The sequence below is a fragment of the Dreissena polymorpha genome, chromosome 3 (genome assembly GCF_020536995.1).
Source record: "Dreissena polymorpha isolate Duluth1 chromosome 3, UMN_Dpol_1.0, whole genome shotgun sequence".
Taxonomy (NCBI): Eukaryota; Metazoa; Mollusca; class Bivalvia; order Myida; family Dreissenidae; genus Dreissena; species Dreissena polymorpha.
In genome coordinates, this window is record NC_068357.1 from 63,403,991 (window position 1) to 63,423,896 (window position 19,906).

The 19,906-nt window shown below is 34.1% G+C and overlaps 1 protein-coding gene across 11 annotated transcripts in view; it reads right to left on the reverse strand.

Moving 5' to 3' along the window:
- Nucleotides 1-19,906, reverse strand: part of LOC127874455 (dual specificity protein phosphatase CDC14A-like) — a 55,311-nt gene that overhangs the window by 3,281 nt on the left and 32,124 nt on the right. For 3 of the 11 annotated variants that reach the window (XM_052418789.1, XM_052418792.1, XM_052418790.1), the window contains exons 13-16: nucleotides 17,584-17,778; nucleotides 13,358-13,408; nucleotides 5,493-5,634; nucleotides 2,544-2,588 (exon numbers count right to left, since the gene is read on the reverse strand). The exons of 1 other annotated variant lie outside the window; for it this stretch is intronic. In XM_052418789.1, coding sequence (XP_052274749.1) covers nucleotides 2,553-2,588; nucleotides 5,493-5,634; nucleotides 13,358-13,408; nucleotides 17,584-17,778 — 424 coding nt within the window. In that variant the 3' untranslated portion in view covers nucleotides 2,544-2,552. Of the gene's footprint in view, nucleotides 1-2,543; nucleotides 2,589-5,492; nucleotides 5,635-7,469; nucleotides 7,523-13,357; nucleotides 13,409-17,583; nucleotides 17,779-19,906 lie in introns of those variants that run through there. 7 more of the 11 variants (XM_052418793.1, XM_052418794.1, XM_052418791.1 and 4 more) reach the window with 7 other exon arrangements.

Genomic DNA, 19,906 nt, shown 5'->3' on the forward strand with positions numbered 1-19,906 from the left:
AAAAGCAATATATAGTAGACTGCTTCTACATGTATATCAATGATCATAACATATCACAATACTCAAAGTTGTAAGATTGTGTCACACAAAAATAACTGAAGCTATGTATTGTACTGCATATGCTGGGAACTAATAGCTGATACATGTTAAGAAAAGGGTTGTGTTGCTATGCTATTCAGTATAAGGAACAGAATACCATTGTTTAGTCTATACTGGAAACACAGGCAGTAATATCATTACAAGTTGATGTATTCATAAAAAGAAACAACACATAACACAACGCTCCTGCATTCTGTGCTTTAGCTTACTAACACCACAAAAGTGAAACAGATGATGAATGATGTCTAAAAAAAATTAAGTTTTCTTTTTGTATCCCAACATGGTATTTAATTATGTTTTAACAGTATTTTGGGAAAATAAGTTTTCTATAAAATTCTCACAGTGAAGTTTTCGAGCAATCAAAGTTAACAAGAAATGCAAAGAATATTTTTTCTTTACCATTTGTGTAATACAAAATGATCTTTAATTATGTTCAACAGTCTAGCATTAAGTTCAAAACTTTACAATTTGTAATTTGTGGTTGTTTTTGTTCTCTCTTTTTTTTTTACATTTAGACAATGATCACATTAATGCAAATTGTATGTTCATATACGATTTGATACATCAATTGGAATTGTATGTAAACATACGAATTGATACATTAATTTGAATTGTTTGTTCATGTAAGATTTAATAAATTAATTGAAATTTTATATTTATATAAGAATTTATTAAGTAATTGGAATTGTATGTTTATATACAAATTGATTAATTAATTGGATTTGTATGTTCATATAAGAATTGATAAATTAATTGGAATTTAATCTTCATATAAGAATTGATAAACTAATTGGAATTGTATGTTCATATGAGAATTGATAAATTAATTGAAATTGTATGTTTATTACGAATTGATAAATTAATTGGAATTGTATGTTCATATAAGACTTCATAAATTAATTGGAATTGTTATGTTCATATCCAATTGATAAATTAATTGGAAATGTATGTTCATATAAGACTTGCAAACAAGATAGTAAGATTATAATTACAATTATTAAGAAACCAGTAGGAGGTCATAAAGGTTTTTTATCCCATTTTCACCGCGACATTGACGGTATAACACGTTGTGGAATATACTTGCTTGTATTCAACACTGTGGAATATACCTGTCGCGTGCACGGACTACTTTTTAAATGACGTCATGCGATATGCGCTAAAATTAGGTCGATATTGTTTGGTTCATTGATCGAATGTTAAGGTCACCCATTAGAAGAAAATGTGCATATTCTGCAGAAAAATATATATATGACATATTCACCAAAAGAAATGTTGAAATAAAATAGAAAATTTCACGATTTTTGTTTTGTTATTTTTTTTATTTATATTTACTTTACCACTGAATGATTTTTCATAAGAAACAAAGTCGACAAAACTTAAGCTTCAAAATTATACGACCTTCAACCTTTAAATCTAGTCATATGACATGATTTTTCGCCATCTGTATAATGAATCAGCAGATTGATGGCGTCATAAAATGACATACTTATTGCGTCATTTTCCCCATTTTTTTGACGATTTATTATAAACGCGACTTATTTCACATGTTTTCTACATGTACTGTATGTCGACATATCTGAATTGTCAATTGATCACATTTTCCTTATTTCGTGTAATGTGCATTGTTTATAACCAAAGCATATACTTTTGACATTTAACTTAAATATTAAGAATGTACAACAAGCCATACACATATCGCACAGTTCATGAATAATCTGCTATGTTTGCTTTCCTATTTTATTCACGTTAGGCATAGAGCCGTGCAAAGTTTAAGATGGTAAAAATAGCACCACACTGGAATTGGGAACGTCCCATTTTGTACACGGGTATTTTCTACTCATTTATCTGTTGTGTACTGGAATGTTTTCCATTCTTTGTGTATTTATATATTAAATTATTTTCTCGTACAATAAGGGCATTTACCATAGATAAAAAACATTGTGCAAGTTTACTCATAATTATGTTTGTATGCAGAAATCTGCAAATGCAACCGAGTTTACCAACGGCTATTATTAGGAAACCAGTAGGAGATCATAAAGGTTTTATTTTTAAATGTCTTACTGGTTTACACAGTGAGATAAATTGAAATTACACTTGGACAAATTTCCGAAAAAGATGATAACTCTATACTCAAAATAATGTTCAAAGCAATCAACAACTGACAATTTTCCATGTCATGCACTTATCTAGACCCTCATCATAATATATCCACCACCACCACTGGCAGTAACAAATGTATCAGATCTCTGACATCACAATACTTATTTGTCAAGTGAAAGGAAATTCCCAAATTTTGCTGGAGAAACTCTAAAAAGTTATCTGCAAGATCAAGCATCACAGATTCCAGTAATGATGCATAGCGAAATAAATTCTCTTTAATTAAATTGACCCTTGTCACCAAAATTTACCCACATTATACAAGAATGAATGAATGCCCTACATACCCCAGTAATTCATCCCTCTGTGATAGCTCGGTCTCGTATGCTAGACTGTGAACAGAATGAACACGCATGAATGACGTGAGGTGAGATGTAATGAATACCTATGTTCATTTGAATAAGTACATGTATGTTATATGGCCCCTTTGGTGCAAAAACGTACCATGTGCCTTCTTATTTCAATGTCACATGGTACTTTTTTGCACCCAGAGTGCGATATTATCATTGGAATTGTCAATACCTTTGTTCAATTAACAGATAGGGGAAGTTATATAATAATACCAATGTACAATTATCAGACAAAGCAAGTGACATTCGCATACCTGAGCTCAATTATCAGACTCGGGAAGGGACATTTTAATAACCATTTTCAATTATCTCACAGGGCAAGTAATATTTTGAATACCTATTTCAGGTTTTAAAGGCTTTATTTCCAACCCTTAGATACTGATGAGCAGCAAACAGCATAAAACCTAAACAGACTGCGATTTACTCGCAGGCTGTTCTGGTTTTATGCTGTTTGCACATAGCAATCGTCACTTTGCTTCTGAGTCGGAAAGGGTTATGATGAGATACACTTAGACTTATTTGAACAGCTACATGATCAGAGACAATCAATGACATTTTAACACCTATGAGTAAAAATTACCATATTGGTAAATGGTATAATGAACATCTTTGTTCAATCAGAGATAGTAAATTGTATGTGAACACTTTATTTCGATTCCACACGTGACAGATAGTAAACTGCTTTTAAACACTACAAGCAGAGACAGTAAAATGACATTTGAATAAGTATGCTCAACAAGGACACCACCAAACAGAATTCAACAAGTAAATTTGTTGAATTGATATCCCCCGCCAAAATGCTACTGGACACAAAAGTGTTATGTTTGATACTTAAAAAAAGCATTTTTTCAAGATAAAAAGGGCCATAACTCAGTTATTAACAAATGGTGTACAATGTCATTTGGCGTGCATTATCCATTTATCCATATATGTACTCATACCAAGTTTCAATTAAATCCACCAAAGCACTTCCAAGATATGGCTCCGGACGGAAAGACGGACGGACGGAAAGACGGAAAACGCCAAAACAATATCTCTCTGCCTATGGCGGGGGATAATTAAAGGGAGATATAAAACGACAAGCAGTAAAAAGGACATTACCGTCAATATCCAAATATTCAAGAGGTAAACATGATCAATGAACAAATCTTAAATTATATGACCTCATAAAACTGTACATCAAATTTTAGAAATCAATACATTCAATCAATTAGCAAAGTAGTTACACAATTATCCTCTTAATTATTGATGCAGAAAGATCAAAGTTTAACTGAGAGCTGTTTGCATCATTGTTTCAACATATTCCTACACATACATCTTTGTAAAGGGGCAATCTGCCATGGTCTTATCAATAACTGATACAAGTAGCATGGCCTCAGAATAACTGCTCAGTATCAGCAATGATCAACCGCAAAATATGACACAAACAAGAACTTTGATTTGCATGAACAAGTTTGAAATAAAAGTTGAAAAGCATCAAAACAATTTATTCTACATATGAGCATGGGAAGGAATATAAGATGGCACTTTTCATTCATACCAAATATGTATGGCACTTTAGGTACAATAGAAATACCATTGAAAGTTATATTGTACAAGAAAAGAAACCTAATATAATGTTTAAATATTGCCCAAATATGCACAACCGTTTGAAATTAATCAAATTTTCACAGATTTTGTTTCATGACAATTCCTACATTTTAATATTGTGTTATTTGATATTTCATGCTTCATGTTTCAATGATGACTATTTGCAAATCAAGACAGACTTAAGTCTAAAAATAAACAGGATATGTCGTGATATGTCTATAGGCTACAACATGATGTATGTGCTGAAAAGCAATATCACAAGAACAAATACTCCGCAATTAATGCCAATGTATAAAGTATGTTCAATGTAGCAATAATGGTGTTTTGCTTATGGTATACATTCATGCAAAAACACAAAACATTCAAAACAAACAGTACATATTTCCAATATATCAAAACAATTATTAATATTTACTTAACAAGATCCATCACAAATTCACTGAATACACAATGCCATTTAAATTGTTCAACACAACGCACAATACAAACAACAAGCAACACAGACCCCATGCTTTGTTAATGCTAGTTTCTAAAAATTGACTTCTAAAAAGAGTACACACCATTCTCCAGCATGCAGTGCAAAAAATCCACCAATCAAAGAACTCATAATTATTTGAAACAAACCACTCAAAGAAGCAGCTGATTTTAGTTTAGCAGCAGATGTATGGTTCTCAAAATGATTTTAACTGGCTCTACTGGCAAGAATAAACTATTCTGTTGCTTTAATTTATAAAAAAATTAGAATAACCATCTAAATATGTTAATACATTAACAAGGTTACAGTGCATTTAATATTTAAATTACAACTACCAAAAGAGTGCAGATCAATTTTGGTTTCTGAACATATGTTTCAGACAAAGTTGTACAAAGAAGTGTTACAACAATTAAAGTGAAACCAAGTATGTAAATGAATGGACAATATTCAATTTGGGCCTTGCTCTGTGCAAAGGGGGTTTAATGCATGTGTGTAAAGTATCTTCCCAGATTGACCTGTGAAGTCCGCATAGGCTCATCAGGGATGACACTTTCCACCTAAACTGGATTTTTGCTCAGAAGAGAAAAATATCATATGAGCATAAAGAGTCTTCCCTAATTAGCCTGTGCGGACTGCTCAGGCTAATCTGGAACGACACATTACACACCTGCATTTAATCCCCTTTTTCACAGAGCGTCGCCCATTTGAATTCTAAATAGAGCAAAAAAATGTAACTGGTGATATACAAAAACTACAGGCAGCACAACTCGAGGGAAAGAATACATCACGGGTGACTGGACGTTTGGCAACGTGGGACTTACTGTTGACAGGTATGACTGATATTTGTTTGGCCATGTGCCCGTCGTATAATCGTTTCTATCATAGAGGGACGAGGATGATTTGTAATCCATGCTGCTATACCCTGCTATGCCCTGCCCATATTTGAGGTCGGTATGACTCAAACTGCAGCAAGAAACAAGTGTTGCACACTGGTTAGTCTCAAAACATGTCAACCAAGCGACTAATACTAGTTTTTGTGTCTTTGATATCTGAATGTCCAATTTTCTTAAGATTAACATGCTTTTTTTCTAATTTTGCCAAAAAACCTACTACATAGGAATTTTTTTTTAGCAATCCTAAATATTCAACAGATACACATATTTTTTTTGTAACCATATGGAGCAATGGAATTCTAATAAATTCTTTATTTTTTTTTAAAGAAACTCGCCTTCATTTAACAAGGGTGTCAATTGTCCCAAATTTGAAATCCAGAAAATTAGGCCGGGAGTCTGGGGTTGCAGGACCCCAAAAGGATTAAAGGGCAGAACCCCCCGCCCAGAGCCCAAACTATTTGTACTTTTTTAGTCTTTCTAGTTGCAATTTCTGTTGAATTCACTGTGAAACATTAAAAGCACGACCATCTGTATCACCGCATGTGTTTTTGCCATGCAATAAAAATGTTATAAAGAATGTCAGAACATATAAGAATAATTAAAATCGACAAATACTGTATCAGATAATGAAAGTCTGAAAAAATTAATGTTTTTTGCACATGAGATCAAATTTGTAATTCGTTTGATTTCAGAAAATGAAAACCAGTTACCAAAATAATACATAATCAATATATAATATTGCTAACATATCGCTTTACAGTATGCTATTGCAGTGCTTTACTTTACTAATCGATCCCTTAAATTATTTAAAAATGGTGGAATTTTGCAAGGTTTTGTTGACTTGTAAAATTTCAGGGGAGTAGCAAAGATATTTCGTCAGTTATCGTTCATGTCCACGCCATCAGCTAACCAATCAAAAGTAAACAAGACTATTGCCAAGCAATATATGTCCAATACCGGCTCCACCATTGTCAGATTTTTAAAATATATATTTGTTTCCATAGCAACCAGAATTCTTGACGTAGGAACAAAATGAAAAGACTTGCATAATCTCCATATTGCCATCTGACCACAAATAAAATACTGGGCAAAATTAGTACCAAGTGCAAATTTCCGGAATGCCCAGGAAGCTATAACAATGTTCTTTCTCAAATGATCGCCCGCTCAAACGAATTTGCCTCTACTCCCAACCTTAAAAAAAATCTGTTTTAAATTGATCTCAACATCGGCCCTGTGGGGGGCTGAAATCCTGATTTCCGGAATAATCCGGACAATTGACACCCCTGATATAAGTATCTACAAGATTTTTGAACACCCATCCCAGTGAAATATAAATAATGTTCATCATCCCCCTGTCAACCCTCTTGTGTCTGGACTACAAAACCCACAGACAATAACCACCACAATAAGGTAGACACCAACTGTGTTACTGTGTTGTTCTCCACAATAGCTACTCTAAACCCTCTTCCCAAACAAGTTCCAAGGTTGAAGAAAAGCTAAGGTGAAATATACAAGAAAATGTTTTCTGTTTTTAACACTATAATGAAATTTGAATAAATAGTAAAAATACTTTATTCACAACATAAAAATGTTCCTAAGATAATTGCTCTACAAGAAATGCAATACAAATACTTTTTTCATCATGAATGAAAGACAAAGTAAAACACAATTTCTAACTAATAAAACAGAATGCATGTAATTTTTTTGTTATTTCTGCAAATTGTCTAGTTAAATATGGCCACACTGCATGTCTGATTCCTAAAAATTAACCACACAATAATAATGGAAATATGCATACAACAGATTCAAAAGCAGTAATAATTTGTACAAACAACATGTAAAAACCAACAGCAACATGAATGTTAAAACGAGAAAAATAGTTCAACCACAAACGGCGATGTATACTTGCTAGGTATAGCGGAGTACTCCCACCAAAATTTGTAATCAATCTATCCATCCTAAAGAGACATAACAGCAGGCAATATTGGAGTGTTTGTTGTTAACTTCACAGTGATTTTTTTTGCCCAAAATTACCACCGATTTTCGGCTGTTTCCCAATCGCAAATTTCCACGTTTTTTCCCCAAAAATCTGACCAAAATTTCCCCCAAAAAAGCCCAATTTACAAAAAAAAAAAATTTTTTTTTTTAAGAAAGAAGTCTGTTATAATTTAATTATGATTTCTCAACGCTAGATCTCAACTTTATTTTTTAAACATCATAAAAAAAGTATATAACTTTAATTTAGTCCTTTTTTGTCATAAATAATTCCCAAATTTGCCACTTTTATTGATAAAAAAATTAATCCCAATTCGACCAGACTCCTTTTTCCAAAATGGCTAGAAAACCCTCTGAACATGCACTTAAAAACAATATTAATTCTGTTACTTATAATAATATTTATAATGCTTAATTTTTCCCAATTTCATGGTTTATCGCGCTTATTTTCCCAATTCAAATGGCACAGGCTGAAACAAATAAAAGCAAAAAAAATCACTGCTTAATGGTATTTGTTTCTAAACAAAGTAATTTAAGGTTTCTCAGTTTTAAAAAATCATCAGAAACAGCATGATTTACTTTAAAATGATTCAAATGTTTTTCAAATATATGTACCATTTTGATAAATGTAATTTGAAACAGTATTCAGATAACTTAATAAGAGCGATTAAAAAATAATTATTGAACACTTCAAACAACAGATCTAAGTAATGTAAGGACTACCAAAGTTCAGAATTATATTCTAACAATTGCTAGTACATTAAACATAACAATAGATTTGAAATGACACAAAATCTGAAGTTCTGAAGCAAAATTAATATATACATAACCGTACACTGCAATCACTATCCACAATATATACTTCTTATACTTCTTATACTTCAATCAAGGATGTGTATCAGCTTTGATGTAAGCTCTTTAGTTTTGAGCATGTTGCAGTTAAAAAAATATTGATCTTATCAAACAATTAATTTTGTATAAGTTTTTGTACATCAATAAATTATGTTTATCATAATAATACTGTATTAAAACTAATCATGAACAAGCAATTTCCTTTAATTGATAAACCCCATCAAATAAATTTTGTTTATGTATGGGTGCAAAGCAAACCCCTTGATGTACAATATAATAAAACAAAATGAAGTGTAGGTTAATTGATTATATGCAAGGCAATTCTCCTCATTGATATCTATACATCAATGAAGTTGAGTGATGAAATATTGTATTGTATCTGAGATATAGCCCTGAAATGTTAAATTATACAAAAAACAATAAATGGCCATAACTTTTATTAAAGAAGCGTATGGTTATGGCTCTTAAGCATGGCCTTCTCCTCATTGATATCAATACATCCATGAAGTAACATGTTGAAATCTTGTATGTAACCGGAGATTTAGCCCTGAAAAGTTACATTATACAAAACAAGAGCACCACATAACGGGTGCCACGCTCAGCTGCAAAAGCTTGTCAGATTTATTTTTTTAGAGGTCATAGTGACCTTGACCTTTGACCTAGTGACCCAAATATGGGTGTGGCGTGTAGTACTCATCAAGGTGCATCTACATATGAAGTTTCAAAGTTGTAGGTGGAAGCACTTTGATGTTAGAGGAAAATGTCAATGTTTTAGCACGGCGGAAGCCGAGCTGGCTATGACAATACCTTGGGTTTTCTCCAAAAACAGCTGAGCTAAAAACTAACGGCAATAACTCTTTTTTAAGAAAATGTAGGCTTATGGTTCTTCTCTTCATTGATATACATCCATCCATGAAGTTGCATGTTGATACCTTGTATAGTTTCTGAGTTTGTGACGGGCGGACTGACAGACTGACGAACAACGCCAATTCTATATTCTTCCACCTTTGGCGGGGATAACAAAGTGGTGAAGTTTCCACAGCAACCATTTATGCATCTCTCCTCTAATCAAATGCACAGAACACATGTCAGTAACATTATATTTGCTTCTTTGAATGGAAATTAAGCAAACATATCCTAGCCCTTGATTCATCGAGTCACATCTTTTACCATATCACAACCAAATGAGCCACTTGAAAAATGGAGCTTAATGCATGTACATAAAGTGTCATTTTAGATTAGCCTGTGTAGTCAGCACAGGCAACTAACGGACACCACTTTCAGCTTTTATTCAAATTTTGTGTTTAAAAGAAAGTCTCTTCTTAGCGAACATCCTGTTTAAGCGCAAAGTGTAGTCTCTGTTCAACATGTGCTGACTGCATATTACCTTTATTATTGTATGAGAATTGTTCTGAGAAAACTGGGCATAATGCATGTGCGTAAAGTATCTTCCCAGATTAGCCTGTGCAGTCCGCACAGGCTAACCAGGGACAACACTTTCCGCCTAAACTCGATTTTCGGCAAGGAGGGACTTCCTTGAAACTAAAAATATCATAAAAGCGGAAAGCCTCGTCCCTGATTAGCCTGTGCAGACTGCACAGGCTAATCTGGGACGACACTTTGCGCACATGCATTAAGCCCAATTTTCTCAGAACAAGACACGTATGATTTTTAAGATTCAGACAAGCAGTGTGGCCACAAATTATATTTTTAGACATTTTGTAGACACTTTACGCCCACGCATTAAACCCTGTCTTGCAAGAGCATGGCTCATATAAATTACAGTTTAAAGTGTTAGAATGCATAAGTACCATTAGGAAAACACCAAGATAAAACAGAGCATATTACCATTAACAAAAGAACAGATGTACAAACTTCAGCAGAAAAATGGAACCTTCCAAAATAAAACCACACCAAGCTGTTGTGCAAACATCTTTTTCCCCCCAAACATTATAAAACAAGGAACAAGGCAATGCCAAGAAACCAGGTTTTCAACATTTTAGTTATTAATTGAATTTACATAACTGCGCAATCTCAAAATAGGTATGCATGCTACCAACACACACATTAAAGAACAATGCCCACATACAAACTTAAGCTACTCAATGGGCAAAGTTCGGTTTTGTAAGAAACAATGACCTTAATCTTGATCAAACTGATCCCAAATGGAATCACAAACTATGCGTACATATGCTACCTAAAAAAAATGTAAGGGCAATAATTCCATCCATATGCAAGTTATTTAGCAAAAATGTGTTGTTGTTTTTTATTAAAAAAACATTGACCTTGACCGTTACCCAACTAGCCCCAAATGAACTCCCATGCTAAACCTGCATATAGACAAACTACATACAACATTTCAATGCAATACCTTCATCCAAACTAGTAATTTACTGAAAACAAAATTGCTATTCAAAAGAATCGTGACCTTGACCTAAACATAACACAAGCCATAAGAAGCCCAGGCTAGGTATCCATGCCTGCTAAGTTTCATCAAGATCGGTAAGTGCAAACTCAATTATTGACATGAAATGACATGTTTGCGTTTTTTCAATTTTAGGTAACAATGACCTTGACCTTGCTTGTGATTTCAAAACTGTTATGATTATTTACTGCATAAATCTCACTAATTGTTGAAACTAAATTAAACAAAAAACCTCAAATACAGTTGGGCTACATGCACTATTTAGTTACACCACACTGCTAATAACACCCAAAGTTAAACAAAGTCAAGCTTGGTCATTTCAAAAGTACCCAAAGCCAAGATGTTCATAACTTATAAACAATGATGATTGATTGAACTGTCAGGGCACAGTGAAAGGTACATTGGGCTCTGCACATGAATAATACCAAGGGTAATAACACAAACTACAGATGTGTTTGGAAGAAACACAATGCCCCCTACTGCGCCACTTTGAAGCCATATATTTGACCTTTAACCTTCAAAGATGACCTTGACCTTTCACCACAAAATGTGCTGCTCTATGAGATACACATGCATGCCAAATATCAAGTTGCTATCTTCAATATTGCAAAAGTTATGGCCAATTTTATAGTTTTCCGCAAACGCACAGACTGACGGACAGTTCAACTGCTATATGCCACCCTAACGGGGGCATAATAATGAAGATTCATAACTGCACTGACCACAATGTTGTCTGAGATCTGTACAGTTTTATCTTAATATCTTTAATTGTAAAGGATTCATCAAGTTCACAGGAAAATTAACAACAGGCAACAAGTCTGTATATATCAAAGAACTGTACTACCACTCTGCCTTTCCTTTTAAAGCCCTTTATTAATATATGAAGTTTAATTAAAATCATTTCAATACTTCTCAAGTTATGCTTTGCTCAAGAAAGTTACAATAATTATGTAATTGTCATCTGCACATAAAAATTTACAAAAGGCAATTACTCATTAAATTCTCTACGAAGATTTATGGTCAGTGTACCTCCTCTAGCAAACGATAAGTTTTATTGTATTACCTTCAATACTTATGTATTTATGCTAAGCAAATGAACAATTAACAAAGGGTAATAACTCGATATATACTTTAAAGAATTATTATCCTTAACCACAGCATTTTCTCTGAAAGCGATCTATCATTATATTTAGTTCATTTATGTTCAATAGTGACAAGGTTGAACTCCCCTCATGAAACTGACTGTACAAAAAAATGTGCAAAGGGCAATAACTCCAAAAATACAGAAAAGAGAGTTTTGGTTCATGTACTCTTGGCACTTCCATTCAATGTCCTCTATCATTTTACAAAGTTTCATGTAAATACCTTCAATAGTTGGGGAGTAATGCTCTTTACAAAAAAATCAAAAAGGACCATAACTCCTGTAAATCCTGAGGAGAAAGTTGTGGTTCATGTACTCAGCACTTTCCCTTTATGCTATCTAGCAGTATATGAAGTTTCATTTGAATCGCTTCAATGCTTCCTGTGTTACTCTTTACACAAGAAGTGGGACGATCGGACAGATAGAAGGATGATGATGTAACCATATGACTCCCTTTGTGTAATGAAAAGAGTATCCACTATTTAACTAACATTTGTCTACACACACAAAAATTTGATTTCAAAAAATGGAAATCAATATTTGACAAGAATGAAAAGTTGTGATGCCTGCCCTTTGATTTAAAAAAGACAGCTATTCTTTTAATATTCTTTCCATGCAGAGCTCTAGTTTTGAAGAATGAATTTGTATTTTCAACTTTCTTCCATCAGTTTGAATGATCATGGTATTACCATTTTGTCCATTTAGAGCCAGAAAGTGACATCAGCGTATGTACAAACAATGCTGATAGAACAGGGGACAAATTATGTTAGATAAATGCCCAGTGTTTTTGCGTTCACCATTTTGGGAATAGAGCCGGGACCTTTGCATTGGGAAAAATCACATTGTTGTGACTAAAACTGGCAAATAGAGTGGGGGTTTTCAGCTAGCCCATTTTTATATCTAATTTCAACTAGGGATTTAAACTATTTCAATAAAGATATGAGCCATGCTCTGTGAAAAGGGGGTTTAATGCATGTGCGCAAAGTGTCATCCAGGATTAATCATCAGGGACGACTCTTTCCACCTAAACTAGATTTTTTCAAAGAATAGACTTTCTTTAAACGAAACATATCATAAAGGCGAAAAATGTTGTCCATGATAAGCCTGTGCGGACTGCAAAGGCTGATCTGGGATGACACTTTACGCACCTGCATTAAACCCCATTTTCACAGAACGAGGCTCATACACAATGAATATCATAGCAAGTCTTGTAGAGTGGTCAAAGGAAGGTGACTTTGTTTACAGGTTATAAAGACTGAGAATATTACAGCAGAAGTATACAACATCTTGTCGGATGGGTGATGTAAACCAAAGCGAAAATTAGGTGCACACTGACCAAACGAGATGCCACAGTAACAAGAGAGAATGTTCAATGCGTACCTAGGCGAGACACCCTTGGTGTTCCTCAAACTATAATTGTGTGTATGCTTTCTACAAAATGTAAGACGCGTCTGTGAGTAAGTGAAATAAGATATCTATCAACAATAATTATGGAGCATTTTATAAAGAACAGTAACTAGTTTAAATGTCTTATGTAAGATGGAAGTTTTGGTTTTCAACCATGGCCTTACATGCTTTAAACTTGAAACAAATATTTCAACTAAGAACAAGAGCTGTCCCAAGATAGCGTGCTCGACTATTCTTCCATTTTGATTGTGTAAATTAATGTACAGTGTCTGTAAATCACTAAATAAATCTGTGATAGTAACCAAGTTAGTTATTTGCAAATAAAACCAGACAACAAGAAACATGGTCATAACAAAAAATAAGATTTTCATTGTTTTACCATTTTTTTTTAACTTTCATTGTGCAAAGAAAGTTCTGAATATAAGCTACCCACAAATTTCAATGCAAAACTAGTAAATGAGTGGAAATAGTTGTCCTATTTTTACTTAAACCGACCTTCACCTTGACCTGATAGGACCAAATGCAATCACAAGCAAAGCCTGTGTGTATCAAAGCAATTCACCAAATTTCATTACAATTCCTCAAAGTAAATTCAAGTTATTTAGTGAACAAATTATTTCTATATTTAGTAACACTGACCTTGACCTTGAAGGCCCAAGCCAGGTCTGCATAAAACACTACCTTTGCACAAAATTACAACAAAATAAATACCTTTATCAAATCTGAAGTTACTGCAATCAATTTTTGTATGTGTTTATAATCAGCGACCTTGATTGGACTTGACACAAATGCAATCTTATGCTACAACAGCATTTGTGAGTAAAATATCCTGCTAAAAATTGGTCATATTTGTAACTGTTGGATAACGTGTGTTCTTACGGACCCAGAACGAAAATATTCAGTTGTATTTCAATATCTTTAGTAGAAATAATTATAGAGCAGTTGTACTCATAAGTTAACCAGAAGTATGGCTTTTTCGAAGTACAAAAAGGGACATAATTCTTTAACTTCGCTGGTCAGAGTTACAGACACAATACCCCCAAACACATGTGAGAATTTTTAATAGAATACCTTAAATAGAACAAGAGGCCCCAAAGGGGCCTGGGTCGCTCACCTGAGAGACTTAGATGGAAAGAAACAAAGATTAAAACTCTTCAGCAAATATTTTAAATTATTAGTATGACAAGACTGACTTTAAAAATAAGGTGTTCCAAAGTATTCACAATAGGCCTATATAGAAAATTACCCCACCCACCCTGGCAGCCATGTTTTTAATACCCAGATTTTTTTTAAATATATATATAAGGAAAATGCTTCTTACAAACATATAGAGAAAACTGCCCCATCCCCTGGCGGCAATGTTTTTCCACTGATCACGAACATTTTCAAACTCATCCGACATATCAATAAAACCAATGTTTTGACCAAGTTTCATGATGATTGTCCAAAAAATGTGACTTTTAGAGTGTTCACAGGCTTTTTCAGTATATAAATACATGTTTAAGGAAAATGACCCCCCCCCCCCCCCCCCCCCCCCCCTGGCGGTCATGTTACTAGATGGATCAAAACCATTTTTGAACTCAACCGTCGTATCCAGGAATTTGGAAACAAGGGTTGTTAACGTTGTTTTGTGAAAAGAAGAGGTTTGCTGTTTCGGCAGATATATACATATATGCGTTATCAGTAGTTTTGTGTGTGTGTGTTTAATTTTTTTTAAATAGACATTTGTTACCCATTGCGACAAAGCTTAAGTTATTTTGGATAAAAGTAATATGAGGACAGTAATTTAATAATAAGCATCAACAAAAGAAAATGGAAGTACATTTTTCAACAAATTGTTGTCCAAATTTGAGATCATGAGATAAGCATCTCAGCATCTTATAGGGGATGACTGTTTACAATCTGTTTAGCAAGAACACTTTTAGATACTGAAAACAACTGTATTTGTTCAAGAGATTGTGTTTTTATAAAATAGTTTTTGCATAATTAAATAAAATATGTTGAATTGTTTTCATATATCAAAGTCAGTTATAAAAAAGTAAATGAGTATGAGAATATGTACAGCTACTAGAAATTCAATATTGATCTTCTTTTATAGTACAAAACATCACTTGATCTTTCTTATAGTTATAAATGTGTGCAAATATAGAAGTAAACACGCACAAGACATTGGAAAACGTATCATATCAAAACAACTATCAAACTATTTGTAATTTAAATGCACAAAAAAATTTGTAGAATAAATATATTATTTTTGCAAAAACAAATGCAAATCAACTTTTCTTCAAACAGTTGTTTGTGCTTCTTAAAAGATGTAATAAGTTGTTGTTTTTTTACAGGTATAAATGAGTTTTATAGAGAGTAGCCTAGGATAAGTGAATGAAAAGTCAAATAAGATTCATATGTAACACTTCTTGTTATTTTATTGGTTTTACCACTATGTTAAATTTCTGCAAAGATATTGATAACAATCATAAGTAATGGCAATAATTAATTTGAGTAATGCAATAATTATAATTAAATATTTGGGTTTGACATTAATGTTTCTGAATCCATTACCAGTATCATCATCATTATCATCATAATCATCATCATCATCATCATCATCATCATCATCATCATCATCATCATCATCATCATCATCATCATCATCATTGTGCACCAACATTGGATTCCGCATTACAACTAGAGTGTTAACATGGTTTTAATATAGTCATATTATGAAAACTGCCGCTACCCTGGCCGCCATGTTTTTCAACAATTCTGTAACCATTTTCGAACTCAGACAAGCTATCAATACAACAAATCTTCGGACCAAGTTCCATGAAGATTGGGCTATAAATGTTACGTCTAGAGTGTTAACACGGTTTCACTATAGCCATATAGGCAAAGCTGCCCCGCCCCCTGGCGGCCATATTTTTCAACAGACCGAAACCATTTTCAAACTCAGCCTAGCTATCATAAAAACAAATGTTCAGACCAAGTTTCATGAAGATTGGACTATAAATGTGACTCCTAGAGTGTTAACAAGGTTTAACTAATGCCATATAAGCAAAACTGCCCTGCCCCCTGGCAGCCATGTTTTTTTACGGATTCTAACCATTTTCAAACTCAACCGTCGTATCCAGGAAATAAATGTTCTGACCAAATTTCATAAAGATTGGACCAAAAATGTGACTTCTAGAGCGTTCACATGTTTTCACTATATACATATATAGAGAAAACTGCCCCACCCCCTGGCAGCCATGTTTTTTCACCGATCTGGACCATTTTCGAACTCATCCGAGATATTAATGAAACCAATGTTTTGACCAAGTTTCATGATGATTGGGCAAAAATTGTAACCTCTAGAGTGTTCACAAGGTTTCTCTATGGCCATATAAGGAATACTGCCCCGCCCTGCGGCCATGTTTCTCAATGGACCGGAACCATTTTTTAACTCAACCAACATATCATTAAGACAAACATTTTGACAAAGTTACAGGAAGATTGGGCATCAAATGTGACTTCTACAGTGTTCACAAGGTTTTTCTTTTTTTTTACCTAGTGACCTAGTTTTTGACCCAGCATGACCCAGTTTCGAACTCGGTGGAGGTATCATTGGTACAAATGTTCTCACCAAGTTTCATGAAGATCGCACAATAAATGTGGCCTCTAGAGTGTTCACAAGGCAAATGTTGACGACGGACGCACAACGCACGACGGACAAAAGGCGATCACAGTAGCTCACCATGAGCGCGTTGTGCTCACGTGAGCTAAAAAGAGAAATGGAAATGTTGTATGTTTACCATAACCTGAGCTTTACTTTAACACCAACAGAGATGCCGAAAAATTGGTGAGTAGTACAGCTCTGACTATTTATTAAATAGTTGAGCTAAAAATGTACCTATTGATGCATTAAAATGACGTTTTCGATACAAAAGCGAATTCTACGTGTTGGTCATCTTAAGATCTGGACAATATCATATTAATAATGATTAATTTTCTTTGATTATATCAATGGTTTCAATTGTCAAACCATTGTCAGAAAAAAAATTAACGTAACTATATATATCTACATAATAAAAAAGTGGCACTGGGAAATAAGAAAAATAAGTCTTATTAAAACAACCTGGAGTAGAACGGTTATTAAACAGGAAGTTAATGAGAAAAAAAACTGCCACAGCAAGGCACTGAGTACAATCTGGGCCAAGACTCACCTTTTTGCACTCGGGGAGGATCCAGAGTGTCTCGTGCTGCGTTTAGTGGCCCCAGAATTTGAATTATGGTTGTTAGTTAGCGAGGAACTAACTTTACTGGCTTTCAGGGAGGACATAACGGACCCATGCGCACTTTTAGACGTGGAGCGGAGAGGCTGGGTGGTCGAGCGTTTGTGACCTTTGTGCTCCTCCGACCTGAATGTGGCAAACACATGCAGGAAATGTAGGGCCCACTGGCATATGGAAGGGAGGGGGGGCTCTCACAATGTAAGCAGGGCAAAATGGAAGCAGCTATAGCTGCCAATGACTGTTCCCATTTTGCCAAGTCATGTATGACAGTGTATTACTCAAATGTATAATAGGATATTTATTCACCTTTTAAGAAGGTTATTCTAACTGGATACAATTTTTAGTTCATATGACAAAAAATATCAATATTGATTAAAGTTATGCATATACGTATTACCGTTTCATGACTCTTTTGTGAGAAGCCAAAGTATACAAAACTGGCAACTTTTTACAGAAACACTCTTTCACAGCATGGTTGTATTATAGATAAAAGTAAAAAAAAAAATATAACCAGACATATTCAAGGACTTCAAGCTCAAGTATTTAAATTTAATTTTACATAATATGAGCCTTGTTCTCGGAAAACGGGGCTAAAAGCATGTGCTTAAAGTGTCGATTAATAAAGAATGACACTTTTCCTAAACTGGATGTTCGCTAAGACGTGACTTCCTTTAAACAAAAACTATCATAAAAGCAGAAAGTTTCCTCCTTGAGTAGCATGTGCAAACTGCACAGGCTAATCTTGGACAACACTTTATGCACATGCAATAAGCCCAGTCTTCCCAGAATAAGGCATGTATGTTTTGTTTGAGTGCCTGTAAAATAAGTCCCGGTCACCATGGCAAAGAAGGCGGCCAACAGTCAGTTATGTCCCTCTGAAGTCTAGTTATGACAGAGAGCAATGCGGGCCTAAATCAACCTTTTGGTATCATAGCCGCAATAAGGCTTGTTACAAAAATTCATTAGATCTGTAGATCAAACAAATTTATAAGACATTGTTCTTTTATTTTTCTCAAGTACCAGTATGTACAATTTTGACACAAAAATAATATCCATACAAAGAAAGTTCGAATATATGTTACGTGTTTACAACTGGCTGGCTGTTAACAGCAGAAACAAACAGCAGACCTTGCATCTATCACTGAATGTAAGGTGATTTAGGCCACAAGACACAATAGGAAGCATGGCAGATAAGAAATGCATAGCTGGACAACATTGTTAGCTTCCTTTCAATTTATTCAGAAACAAAGCATGCTTTAATTATTACTATCATGAATACTTATGAATAGATATAAATGTACTCACATCATCTGAACAAAAGAAAAACAAGAGTGCTAAAACTCCTCGGTGCTCACTTGAGACCCCAAGGAACTACACTTATCTGACGGGTATTTAGCACAAGGTTTCAGTATGGAATTATACAAAAACTGCTCCAACACCTAACATCCATGTCCTTGAACAAACCACTTTTTGTCAAACTCAACAAAAACATCATAATAATACAAATGTTAAATGCTTCCAGAAGGTTTCACGATTAGTGGGTCAAAAATGTGGCCTCTAAAGAGTTCAAATGGTTTAACTATAGCAACAAGAGGACAATGCCACATATTAAGGTGGCCATGCTTTTAATCTATGGAACGATATCATTAGAACAACTTTCATAGAAATTTTCATGTAACTGGTGAAAACAAATGTGACTTCTAATTTGTTCACAAGCTTGTTCTTTAATTTGACCTCCTGACAGTGTTCAGCCCTATTAGACGTCCTTGGAACTCATGTTCTGACTTAATTTCAATAAAACTTAGCAATAAATGTGTCATCTAGTGTTCATGAGATTTCTGTTTAATGTGACATCACGACTATTGTTTCTTGTACCCCCACAACCTAGTTTCTTACTCCTAAATATCATTGGGACAAATGTTCTAAGCAAGTTTCATTAAGATTATGCAATAAATACAGCCTCTAGAGTGTTCACGAGCTTGTTCACCAAGAGACATAGTTGTTGACCAAATATTTCCCAGTTTGAAACTCAACTGAGACATTATAGGGACAAATGTTCCGACCAAGTTTCATTAAGAATAGGAAATAAATAAAGCCTCTGGAGTGTTTATAATGCAAATATTGAGAAAGCATGACGGACAAAGAACAAAGGACAAAAGATGATCACAAAAGCTCACCATGACCATTTTGAGCTCAGGTAAGCAATACATGTATCAGTAAAAAGCCATTGCTGTGCATTTCTTGTCAAAGGAAA